The sequence below is a fragment of the Podarcis pityusensis genome (assembly GCF_964106645.2).
Source record: "Podarcis pityusensis genome assembly, chromosome: 4".
NCBI classification, from domain to species: domain Eukaryota; kingdom Metazoa; phylum Chordata; class Lepidosauria; order Squamata; family Lacertidae; genus Podarcis; species Podarcis pityusensis.
Genome location: NC_138027.1, coordinates 23,536,190 through 23,548,898, shown reverse-complemented (window position 1 = coordinate 23,548,898; position 12,709 = coordinate 23,536,190). Strand labels below are relative to the sequence as shown.

The 12,709-nt window shown below is 38.8% G+C and overlaps 1 protein-coding gene across 9 annotated transcripts in view; it reads right to left on the bottom strand.

Moving 5' to 3' along the window:
- Nucleotides 1-12,709, bottom strand: part of ZMYM2 (zinc finger MYM-type containing 2) — a 65,918-nt gene that overhangs the window by 14,170 nt on the left and 39,039 nt on the right. For 8 of the 9 annotated variants that reach the window (XM_081001795.1, XM_081001797.1, XM_081001798.1 and 5 more), the window contains 4 exons: nt 12,006-12,156; nt 10,974-11,089; nt 2,040-2,156; nt 429-579 (listed from right to left, as the gene is read on the bottom strand). In XM_081001795.1, coding sequence (XP_080857921.1) covers nt 429-579; nt 2,040-2,156; nt 10,974-11,089; nt 12,006-12,156 — 535 coding nt within the window. The remainder of the gene's footprint in view (nt 1-428; nt 580-2,039; nt 2,157-10,973; nt 11,090-12,005; nt 12,157-12,709) is intronic. The other variant, XM_081001800.1, reaches the window with a different exon arrangement.

Here is a 12,709-nt window from a genome sequence, read left to right as displayed (position 1 = left end):
GTGGAATCTAATGCTGCACAAATGGACTCATGCTCACACAAGGAGCCCCCCCCCCCCGCTTCTTTCGTCCTCCTTGCAACGCCCCCAAATCTGCCCCTAAGGACCCTCCACAGAATATACTGAGGGCAAGCAAAAGGCTGCAGGGGGAAGGACAAGAAGGCGAAACCTTGGAAGTCCATTTGGCTTCCATGCGGACAGCATTGGATATTGGATGTTGATATTACTCAGCCATGAGTCTGTCTAGGTATCAGATGACAAAAACTACCTCAGATCAAATAAATGGCAGGCTACGGCCTACTGGCTCCTTCAGTTAGGCCCCAGACACATCCCAAACTGGTTCACGTGTTTTTGTAATGTTGAAATACTTAAATACTACGTTTACAAATGACAATATTGGTAGCAATATGCACCAGAGAGACACAACACACCTTCACTACAGAACGGTCTCTTGATACCAGAAAATTTCACCGTTTCATGCAGAGTCTTCTCCTCTTGACAGTATTCACAGTATGTTACTATACAATGTAGTTTCTTATAATCATCAGAACAAATTTTACTGCAGAACTGATACACTTTGTTCTAATGGAAAAAATACCACAGAAGATAAATGGGTAAGTTAGAAGACTTCAAACAGAAAAGGCAAAAAGTTACATTAGCTTAAGACATTTTATCCAAAGAAAAGAAATCCTTATTCACGAGAAACTTTACCCTTCAGGAAAAAGGCTATGTGTTTGTTTTTTAAAGCAAAGGAGAATCCGCTTGACTATTAGTTCTTTAAAATGTCAAATCATCCAACAATATCAAGAATATGACATATTAAGGCTTTTATAGTTTGACTAATAAAAGTAAGAACTGTGTGTTTTTTAACCAAGGATTGGGCAATGTTGCTTGCTGGGCACAGTTGCCAGATCAGCAAAAGCCATTCTATAGGAATACAGAGGGCAGAGCTGTTTCTATGTATTTTCAAATTAATGTTCTGCAGCTAATTTGCAAAGCACACTTTGCACACCCACAGCAGCAGTAAGAGCTCCAGCTGGTTTGAAGAACTAGGGTGTCTTTGTCCATTCCACCCCATTTCCTAGGAGCAGGATAAATAGTTCTCCACACTCCTCTCAGAATACCAGAAAGTATTTTACGTACAGCCATGCATGCACAAACAAACAAACAACATTTTCATGGGAGGAAAACCAAAGGCTGCAATGTGAGCAGGGCATTGTTTTCTACACTGGGTTTTTCTCCCGTCTATCTAATAATTTAGAATACATGGGTGATTTACAACTTATAAGAAACAGATACAGTCATGCCTTGGGCTAAATACGCTTCAGGATAAGTATTTTCGGGTTGCACTCCACGGCGACCCAGAAGTAACGGAGCACGTTACTTCCGGGTTTCGCCGCTTGCGCATGCGCAGATGGTCAAAATTATGTCACGCACATGCATGGAAGTGGCAAAACACGACCCTTGCAGACGCGTCTTATGTTCTATTCAGGATGCGAACGGGGCTCCGGAACAGGTCCCGTTTGCATCCCGAGGTACCACTGTACTAGAAAACAAGACACTGTGTGCCTGAGAGAAAGAACTGGCAGTAACTGGAAATGAACCATAGATGTCTGGAATGTGTTGGTCATCAAGAATGTATTCCTTTTCTTTTGTCCTAACAGTTTCCCCATGAATCCAATAACTCACACATAATTTGAATAATAAAATAAAATTGGGGTGGAAGATCTGGAGCTGAAATGTCTGCAATGCTAGGTCCGCCTTCTTAGGGAGGGTTTTTCATAGCTGAGGCACCGCTATAGAAAATGCCCTTTCCTTGGTAGGTATTATAGTGTATCTCTACTAACGAGTGAATTTTGCATAGTCACTCTAGAAGACCTTAAAGAATGAAAAGGCTGGTAACATTCAACTAGGATTATTAAAGAAATATTAAACAGCGACTTGGTTGGGCTATAAAGATTTTAAATACATCAATAAAGTATCAACAACATTTTATGTTCAATACAAGAGGTACATATCCCATTTTGATATAATTTACTTACTTCCCATTCCAGTACTTCAGGCTTTGAGCAGAAAGTATTTTTGCAATAATTGCATTTCAACTGAATATCACTCGGAGCCACAAACTGGCCATTGGTTGAAGACTGTACACTAAGAGTCTGAAAAATATTTTTAAAATATACAGATCAAATTCCTCCACTGTTAAGACACAGTACAAAAGTGAGAATCATAGCATTGTAGAGCTGGAAGTGCATTACTGCATTTGTTAAAAAGAATTAGTGAGAATATGTGCTATTATGAAGAGGGTTTTCCTTGAAACGGCTTCTGCTAAATTTCACATCCTCTATATAGGATCATTCACAAAGTTTCTGAAGCTCACTTTTACTGTTTATACAGTCATCGATGGACATGACAACTCAGAGCTACATAGAGAAGCAGGTGTCAAAAGAGCCTCCAAAACAACAACAGCAAAAAGGGACAAGAGGGAAGCAATGATAAATATGAACACTGGGTGCTCTTTGGCTTCAGTCCAGCTGGGGAAGGTTAAGCCAAAGGCTTCTCAAAGAAGGGAGAGAAAGGTGTAAGGGGAAGCACATGTGAATGAGTGAAGCTGTGCAAGAGAGAACTTTAGGCAGCAGGTGGTGATGGACGAACAACATTCTCTAGTAGAAATATATCAGGAGACAACAGTAGACAGATGAGATGGGGCAGGCCCATGGAGAAAGGTGGAGAAAGAGTGTGTGACGTCTCATGCTCTAACTCCCTCTTACTATGTCACTGCATTCTCAACCGTTCACTGTGCTCAGCTTACAGAACCCATTTGGCTACACTGCCACACGAACACCGAGATACACATTCACACACACACACACACACACACACACACGGAGGCATTAAAAGCATAATCACTACTGTCAAGGCAGAGGTCTTTATGACAAGATGCCAATGAAATACTAGTCAGGTCTATGCACTTATTATTACAATTATTTACATCCTGTCTTTTAGGACACAAATCCTTCCAAGCAAATTTACAAGAAACATAAAGAAAGATTACTAAAAGCCACATTAACAATATTAAAATATAACACTTCCTGGAGACCCTTCACATGGGGCACTTGGTGGCAGAAGGCCCTCTGGGTTGGGGGCAACTGGAGTGGTCCTGATGAATCCTTTGACTAGCTAACCTCTTTCACTATAATGCTTTCCAAAGAGCACATGGCCTTGAAGTAAAGAGAAGAAAATTCAGCTGGTGCAGAAGCAGATATGAAACCTGTGGTTGAGCTAACCAGTTAGGCAGGCCTAAGGGCCTAATTTGGCCTGTGAGGCCCTTCTTCCCACAGCCACAGCCCCTCCACCTGATGTCTTACAGCTGAGGTGAAGGGAGAGACCAACAGCACAAGCGCACACATGCTCCCTATCAGCACAACGTCCAACAAAGAGGAGAGGAGGACCAGGAAGAGAACAGCTCACAAAAAGGGAAGGCAGGCTAATGAAAAACACAGAGTTGATTTAGAACCCTAAAGGAACCCAACTGTCTTCAACCACAGGCAGGGAGAGTTAGCTGGACAACAAGATGACTCCTGCCCCTGGAGAGGTAGCAAAAGGCTTTCTGGACCCTGCCTGGCCTGTAGTCAAGCTCCATCCCACATCCCTTCAAAAGCCGACAAAACAAAGGGAGAGAGAGGTTGAGCAGAACCACCCATAAGTACAGGTAGAAGCAACAGGGAGAAACCCTTTCCACAGTAAGCATCTAGATAAGTCAAATCTTCCAGAAAAGGCTACCCCAAGGTCTTCAGACCATCCCAATCGATAAGAGCAAATAAAGACTGTATTTGATGGGTGGTGGTGATAGTGAACAGCAGAATCAAGCAGACAGTACTCCATTAGCAAAGCACACAATGTATGTCATTTGTCTCTGCAGCCTGTGTATTCCTTTGACTCAGTCTCCAGCTCCAACTCCCAATTAATTTTCATTTAGCACATCTTTTAAAAATCCAAACAGAGTATCACTAAAGATCAGTTCTCTCCAGAAGTAGTTCTGTTTGTGATTTAACTTTCAGGTGCCACTCAAAACCTACTACTTTAATTTTATATCAACTTGGACTGTGGCGAGGGAATAGTGCGGGGTGGGGTGGGTGATATCAATGGCAGAATAGGATGTGTATTTAACTGAAGAGCAACAGGAGGCTTGAATGTTTGAGCCAAACTGTAAGCCACATGGATAGGACCTTTGGGACCACAGAAGCTCTGAAGCCTTTCAGATATCACCTAGACATATATACAGGTAGCTTTAGAATGCAGAAAGGTGTTAATAAAGTTGAAAAGTGGTGTGTAGCTACACAGGTTAACACAACATTTCCACTGGGAGAATGTGGGGTACACAAAGTCATTGGAAAGATAGGTTTCTTGGGATACACGTCTGATTGGTCTGCAAGCCTAATTTTATTTGTATTAATGTGATTCTGACATATCGTCTAATCTTACAGATATGCTAAACTCAACATGGTGCACATACCTGCAACACCCAATTATCCCAAATTGTGGAACAATGGAGTCAACAGGAAGCAAGCGTGTCTGAACACCACAAAATGCAATCGGGTTCCATAGTTTACATCAGTGGTGGCCAAACTTGGCCCTTCAGCTGTTTTGTGACTATAATTCCCATCATCCCTGACCACTGGTCTTGTTAGCTAGGGATGATGGGAGTTGTAGTCCAAAAATAGCTGGAGGGCCAAGTTTGGCCACCACTGGTTTACACCATATGGGAATCATTTATATACACTCAACAGTTTTAATTCAGTGTACTGAGAATTAAAACCAATGCCAAAATAGCCTATTTTGTTTCTTGCATAACCAGCTATATTAAGTGAATGCTATATGTGTAGTTCTCATACTTGTGTGTAGCAGATCTGGCTTAAGTTACTCGCTTTGGAGGTATAACATGAGAAAATTAATTGTTAGCTACTACTTCTGTGACATAATGTTGGCTAACTTGGAAAATATACAGTGGTACCTTGGTTTACGACCATAATCCGTTCCGGAGGTCCGTTTGTAAACCAAAACAGGTTGTAACCCAAGGCGTGCTTTCGCCAATGGGGCCTTCAAAAACAATTTGTTCATAATTCCCCCCCCCCCAATGGGTTGCAATCCAAAAAAAGGTTGCAAACCAGGACATGCACTTCCGGGTTTGACGTGTTTGTAATTCAAAACGTATGCAAACCAAGACATATGCAAACCAAGGTACCACTGTATCTGACCTGTAAATTTTCCATCCATCCAGTGAAAATGAGGGCAGTTCACATCTGCAGATTGCCTTCCCTTTCCATCGAATAAGAAGCAGTATTATTAGCCAGCTACATCTATTTTGGAGGGATTCTGAAACATGTTTTTAAATACCACATGGAGTTTAGTCTGGACTATGGAAAAGGGGCTGATTTGTTGAAAAGGGTCAAAAACATTACCAAGCTGGAGTTCCCACGAGTGAAAGGAGAATATGAAGAAGAGCCACGGAAGGGACATGGAAGAGACTTAAGGGCCTCGGATATAAGGTTACCAGGTTAATGCGCTAGATTAATGGGATAAAAAGGACTGATAAAACCCGGGACCAGGAGGAAGGGACGCTGGATGAAGATTGGATTGTTTTTATTTCTTTTTTTTATTACTAGGATTGTTTTATAAAATTGATGAATGTTAGAAAAATGTTGGAATGAAATTACTTGGCTCTAGAAAAAATGTTTAAAGAATTAGGTAAGAATATTATGGTTATGAGAAGTTGGTAAAAATAAGATTTAAGTTTTAAATTTCAAGGTTTTCTATAAGATAAGATGAAAATAGATTAAGGTAATGTAATGACAGAATATTATGAATTATGGAAAGGATTTGCTGCGATAATTATTAACTAGGATACAAAAAAAGGGAGGAGGAGGTCAAAGAAAGAAGGTAATGAAAGTTGAGGATTTGAGAATGGTGGATTTATTTATTTTTTCTTTTTTCTTTTTCTGTTTTGTCTTTTTCTGTAATTCTAAAAAATTTTCAATAAATATCATAAAAAAAAGAGCTGTCCAATTCTTCCTTCTTCGTATACGTAACAAGGTCACCCCAAAAAATGAACCGTGTTAGGACAACAACGCAAGCAGCAAAAGAGGTTGAGTAGACTAACCCACATACACAGTTTGGATCAAATGTGGGGAGGGGGAATTAATCTACCTTGAGCCCTTAGAGGTAGACTGAAATGTAGGCTAGAATTGTTAAAAAAAATACAAAGTAGTAAGTAAAGCACAGCTAAAAGGTGAGTCTAGTAGGTACAGATAGCATGCAAGAAGGCCAAGAACACAAACTGGTTTGTTTCTTTTTACTGTTTTGCTCAGTTTTCAGATAAAAGATGCATCTGGTTTACATGAAAAAGGAAGCAGCCAGGGTTACAGGTACAGATAGAGATGTAGGTCAAACATATTCTAGCCATTTTGAAATGAACTATCAGTGTGTACATAGATACCAATACAGATTTGCAAATTGAGGCTTCAGTCTTGGTGACTCAGAAAAGCAAGAGTTTGCCCGAGTCTAAGTATTATAAGCAAAGGTATATTCCACTTGACGGAACTTCTTTCTGGAATATTCTAAGAACTTTCCAGGACACACGACCAGTTTATATGTTAATAGGCCAATGTCAAAACTGGAGATGAAATCAGGTGGCTCCTTACACATTTTATTATTAACTTGGACAAAGTTTTAAAAAACCAGTGAAGTTATCAAGTTTGTAAGAAATGGATACAATCTAGTCAAAGCTAAGCTGTATTAAGATCAAGTCACTCTCCTGCTAAAGACACCTAAATCTTTCCCACCAAAATCAACAGGGCCTTTTCCTTTTCTGAACGTGTTTTATTAAATTTCAAGTATAAAAAACATACAAATAAACCCCCACAGATAAATACAGCATATCATGTCTGAACAAATTCAATTCTCCAATAAAAGTGCCCATCAAATAAAGCATCTTTCCACAGATCGTCATGAGAGATTTGTACTCTTTAACCATGTACTTTTCTCATAGCGTATCTAATAAAACTGAATCAAACAGGAAAAAACTTGTCAGACTTCTTGTTATGTCTTATCACTGTAGTTTGTTGGTTAATTTTTCCATCTGAAGGCCTCCTAATTATTGAAACCAATTTCCATTACCCTTGTGTTTAGCTATCTCCACATTTTAGTTATAGTTAATCTAACTGCTGCTATCAGGTGAGTAATCACTTCAGCGTTATGAAATATTTTTATCCAAAAATTGCTAGAACTCTGGGCAGGAGGGCTACATATAGAAAAGGGAACCTAATCTCCAATAATTTGATAGTTGACTGCATTTGTTTTGGCAATCCTGCTTAACAGAAGTGGGTGCATATACCAGCAGTGCAGAAGTTTTTAATGCATTTTTAAGTGCTCAAGCAGATGACGAGAGAAACCGAGCTTTACCCTGCATGTGTTCCCAATGAGTACTGCCTATTATTGCACCCAGGACACAAGCCCAAAGGGCCTTTAAGGAAGTTAGAGGTTTCTTTGAGGTCTGGACCAAAATATTCAACATTTTTGACAGAAGGCCTTTATCCAAATGATCTGTGGTATAAATCAACTTTTCAAATCGTGTCATAGGTCAGAAACATGTAGAACCTGGTGGATGTTAATCCAATTATATGGAATCTCAGACAGTTTTAGTAGTGGGAAGAAAACAGCTGAGTTCTACCCATTTATTTAATTGCTTGCTAAGCTTTTCACTTGCCATTTTATTTAAAGTAATGAATAAAAATTTCCACTCCCAGTGAACAAACCCTTTGGTGGCATCCAGGGCTAAAATGGCTATAGGCAATGGATGATTTTGTCCAAAATTAATTGCATTCAACATTAGGCAACTGAGCGTTGTCAGGTGAATTCTTTAATAATGATGAATACAGTTAGATATGATCACAGCCCATCTCTTTGCCAGGATGTTTAGTACAGGCACTTATTTAAAGGGCGGGGTGATGTGGTTCAATGGATTTAAAATCCTTCAAAAGTTTAGGAATCATAACAATTTTCAAAGTATCTCGTATTTGCCTGTTGCTTTATTTGTTTAAAAATGTTAACAATAAAGAAGCCAATTGGTCTTGAAAGGTTTTAGAGAAGACAACAGTTTAGCCATCTGGTGGTTTAAATACATTTAGTTTTCTTAATGCCCACTTGAGGTTCTTCAATAGAGAGGAGTTGGCTTAACATTTTTCTATGATTAACTGTGGGAGAGATATTTTATCTATAATTTAAATTAATTAATGCTCCTCTGGCCATTGCCTTAAGAATTTCCTTTGGTGGCCTTTCAACAACTACTGACTTGTAGTAATCCTGAATCCATTTCCAGTGGATTATTTTCCCAGATCAAATAAGTGAACAAAGGAATATGATCAAAGTGTGCATCTTCCCAATATTGGAGGAGTAGACCCAAAAGGACCACATCTCTGAGATCAAGAGGCAGGCTATAAGAAAGTGTCCTATTAACTGGAAAAACAAGTGTAATCATGTTAACTGGAAAAACAAGTGTAATCATGTTTCTCTTGGTGGAAGTTGTATGCATCATATCAAAGTGTATTTTTTTCAATAATTAATATAGCAGAGTTTCAGTAGAGGGTGATGTATTTTTCCCTTTAAATATTTTTTTTACTTCTGTCAAAATATTCATTTAGTATGAAATGAAGATAGTCTCCAAAGGCCATCCATTCCTGTTTAAAGGATTCTTGCTATAAAAAAGTGTCTTTTTCAAAAAGAGTATTTGCTGTTTATCGGGGCAATACACTGAACCTGTAGTTAACCACTTCCCACAATTGTTGGCATGTACCCATTAGTCCCATACAAGTAACAACCCATCACCTACAACTTCCCCTTCCCCTGAAACTCAATGAGTTTCAAATGCAGTGGGAATCAAAGGGGAAGGGGAAAACTCCCCACTCCATGGATCTAACAGTAAAGAAGTTAGCGCTGAAGTTTTATGCTGAAGTTAAAATGATTGTTTATGCAATGTCAACAGAACGGTCACATAAAATCCCAAACTGAGCAGGTTCCATCTGGGATAAATTCTGGCCATTTCTTCTTTGGGGAAACCTTTCTGTCTCTTTGCCACTAGGTTAAAGCTCTCTTGATCTGGATCCCTGCTTTCTTCATCAGCTTCTTGTGTTCACTGCTCCAATTCAGGCTGCAATTCCAAATGCTGTAAAAGCTTTCTAGATTCCATTCTGGATTACTATTAACTTACAATGGTAACTCTAAATCTCTGCATTAAGTCATTTTTTACCAAGTATTTGGAAAAACGCACTACAACATCCCTAGGGTTCTTGCCTTTTTTTTGTTTGGAACAAAGTGAACTGTGTAGGTTTTCTATATCCCCCGGTTAAAGATTCACCTCGGGAGCAGCTGACAGATCTGTGCTATAAAAGCTTCTTGCAAACTTTGCTCTCCAGGTTCCTCGTGGATTCCCCCTGGCCCTAATATTCAGGCAGCAAACTTGATCCTGAATGTCTTCTAGCTGTAGCTTTAAGTCAATTTGTGGGGGTTTCATTACCTCAATGGCGGCTTTGTTCTTGAAGCTGAGTTCCATTGCCGTGCTTGCTGTCACTGAGATCTCTGTTAAGTTGCTTGCCTATTTAGCAATGTCACCTCTAAAGAGTTGGAGGACTTCATCCAATTTCTGGTGAGGTTAGGAGACAAGGGTTGCTATGGTGCTGGACTCCTTGATATCCATATTTTTCCTTCCTAAATCTCATTCTGGGGTAGCTTTGGGAAGCAGAAATGATGAGGAAAGTAGGTCCAAATATCTTTTCTGTTCCCATGCAGCTTATGTGGCATATCATATCTGGGAATATTTTCTTTTTTCTAGCATTCATAGCTAACAATTGCATACTTAAGACTAATAATCCCAGGGCACAAAGGGTCATCAGGGTTAAGACACCACCTTGCAATGATGATTTCGCCATCCTCCAAATTTACAATTTCTATTTCATTTACAGAAAACAAAGTAGGCAAAAGGTCAGGAAAGCAACAGAGGCTCGAGGCCCATTCAACATCAAGTCTCACTGGCTTGTATCAAATCTGGATGGTGTAGACACAAGCACATTTGGTTATTTTAAGTAAAACTGGCATAACATTCAAGAATAAGCAGCAGGCCACTTGGAGGCCACTACCAAGTAGCATAAACAATTGCTCCCTCTTTTCTTATTTAAAAACACTTACTGCTTTTAAAATGGAATGGGGATTAAGGTATTCAGAACTCTGTCGCTTAAAACTATGCAACGTGAATACATGGCAGCCTTATTACATGTACGCTGAGGCTTCAAATGTCACTCATATGGGATGAACAGCCAGCAAACAGTGCATTGGAAAGCAATCCAATTGTTCTGTGCAGTGTAATTCTTAATCTCTCAAAGAAGCACAATTACATAGGTTGCCAGTCAATGCCAAATTAAACATTCGGTTTTTCTTGCAGCCCAAAGGAGAACTTAAGCCCAACTCTCACTCACATTGAGATATTAAAACTTACTCCCTGTCTCTCACCAACTTCTAAACATGGGATGATATAAATGCTTCCTATTACAGTATGCAGAAATGACCCAGGAATTCCTGTGGTTATCTGAAACTAAGTTTAATACACAGGGTCAAAGTTGATCTTGTGTTCAAGTAACCATGGGTTGTCCCAATGCAGGTGGTGACCTGCTTACAATCTCACTTTTCTTAGTGCAAGGGAATGGACATTCAAATAACTCTCACCATAATTCTGAAATTACTGAGAAGTGCCAAAATTTGACCAGGTACATTAGAAGCCCCACTTGTTTAAACGCATATTCATAAAGAGTAGTTTTTAACAATGAGTAGGTAGCAAATTATTTAATATGAACATACTAAGAGCACCTAACAGGCATGCACAGAAAAATACATATCCAGGGAGGAAGAGATTTAACACAACAGCTAACCTGAAATTTAGCTACACAACTCGAACTGCAAAAGGTGTACAGTATTCCATCAGGCATTGTGGCTTGATATTGAGGTAAACAGTTTCGCTTACAAAAGTGGCAAACAATCCCCATACCTAAAAGAAAAATGTAGTTTACAAATAAAATAAATGCAAATGTACAACGTTATGAATAACAAGTTGGTGTTTCTCAAAATCTGCATCAATGGCTGCGTTCATATCATCTTATCTTGGCTTAATAAACTGAGTATTTTAGCTGGGAATGCAGCCTCTTTGCTACTCAAGCAATCAATCCAGGAAATCTCTATTTTCCCACTTCACTTGAACCAGGAGACTACAGTTACCAGCCTTGGAAGACACCAGGTGTTTTGAAGCTAGAAACTATAGTTTCTTGGTTCAGATGAAAACAGAATCTATGGGTAATTACAAGCTTCCTCACAGTGTTGAAGGAGGAACAAATCATCTTGTTCATATCATGGCATTGTAAGATGATCAGATAATCATCTGAACCAAGCCAATGTGAAAGCTCTACTTAAATAGTTTGTTTTTAAATACAGATATAATTACAAACACTTTTTATGTAAATCATGCCTCAGTGTATTATTTTGGTGGGGTTACAAAAAATGTACTTGCACTTTTTCAAACAAATTCAACTGATTTTTAACCATCTCCATCTATTTTGCAAGGAAGAACACACTGCACTTTTGCTAGCAATGTGTGTTCTTTGATCATCGACTCCAACAATATTCCTCTGTCATAAAATAAAAGCTTCACAATGAATTTAAGACAAAAATAGATGCAATGGAAGAATTAAGAGTAGCTAAATATTAAAAGTCTTTATAGCTTTTGTATGTGACCGATAAACATTGCTAATGTTATTTTATGTGCTAAATGTAATCTAGGCATCAACTAATTTAAAATAATTTTTCCCCCAAAGGAAAATCAGATAGAAAGCATAAGTGAAACAAGAGTCTTCTACTTCGGAAAATTATTTTATCATCATGGATGAAAACACGCCAACCTTTTCACTTACTTTCTGATTTTGCATGTTTTGATTTGTGTGTGTTCATGCATGCAGTTGAGCAGTATGGCTCCATATGTCCATTAGGTCCTATGCACTGTGTCATGTCAAAAAACCTGCACTGAACTCTGCAACCAGTACAAGCTGTTAATTTGCCATATTTCTAAAAAGCAAATAATGAAAAAGTAAAAAAACATTAGTTATGACTTAATCAGATTGTCTTATTACAACAGGCATACAGAAATTTTCTAGTATCCTCTCAAAAGCTCAGCTACTGTTACAGCAAGGCCAAGTCACCACACACAGGATCCCTATGCACATGTATTTTACAGAATGTAGAACCCACATACAAGAGAGATAGCACCCACCCACCCCTGTCTATGCCAGTTCCACCTCATGAACATGCATTCAACATCATCTGCAAATTGTGTCTGCTTATGTGAAGCAATCTGCATACAGGTCTGCCCATGCTATTTTTATTCCAGAATGTTTATGGGCAAGGATGACAGGACTTGGGTTCATGTGTGCAGTCTCCATGTGAATGCAAAGCAGGTTTAGATTTTTTTAATCACCTAATCTATGTAACTTAATTTGCCCTTTTCACAAATGTCATACACTGAGTTAACATCTACTATAACCACTGGCTAATTAGGTAGGAAATGATCAAAGGCAATTAATTTATTTAGGAGGAAATTCAGTTATAACCCAATATGAAC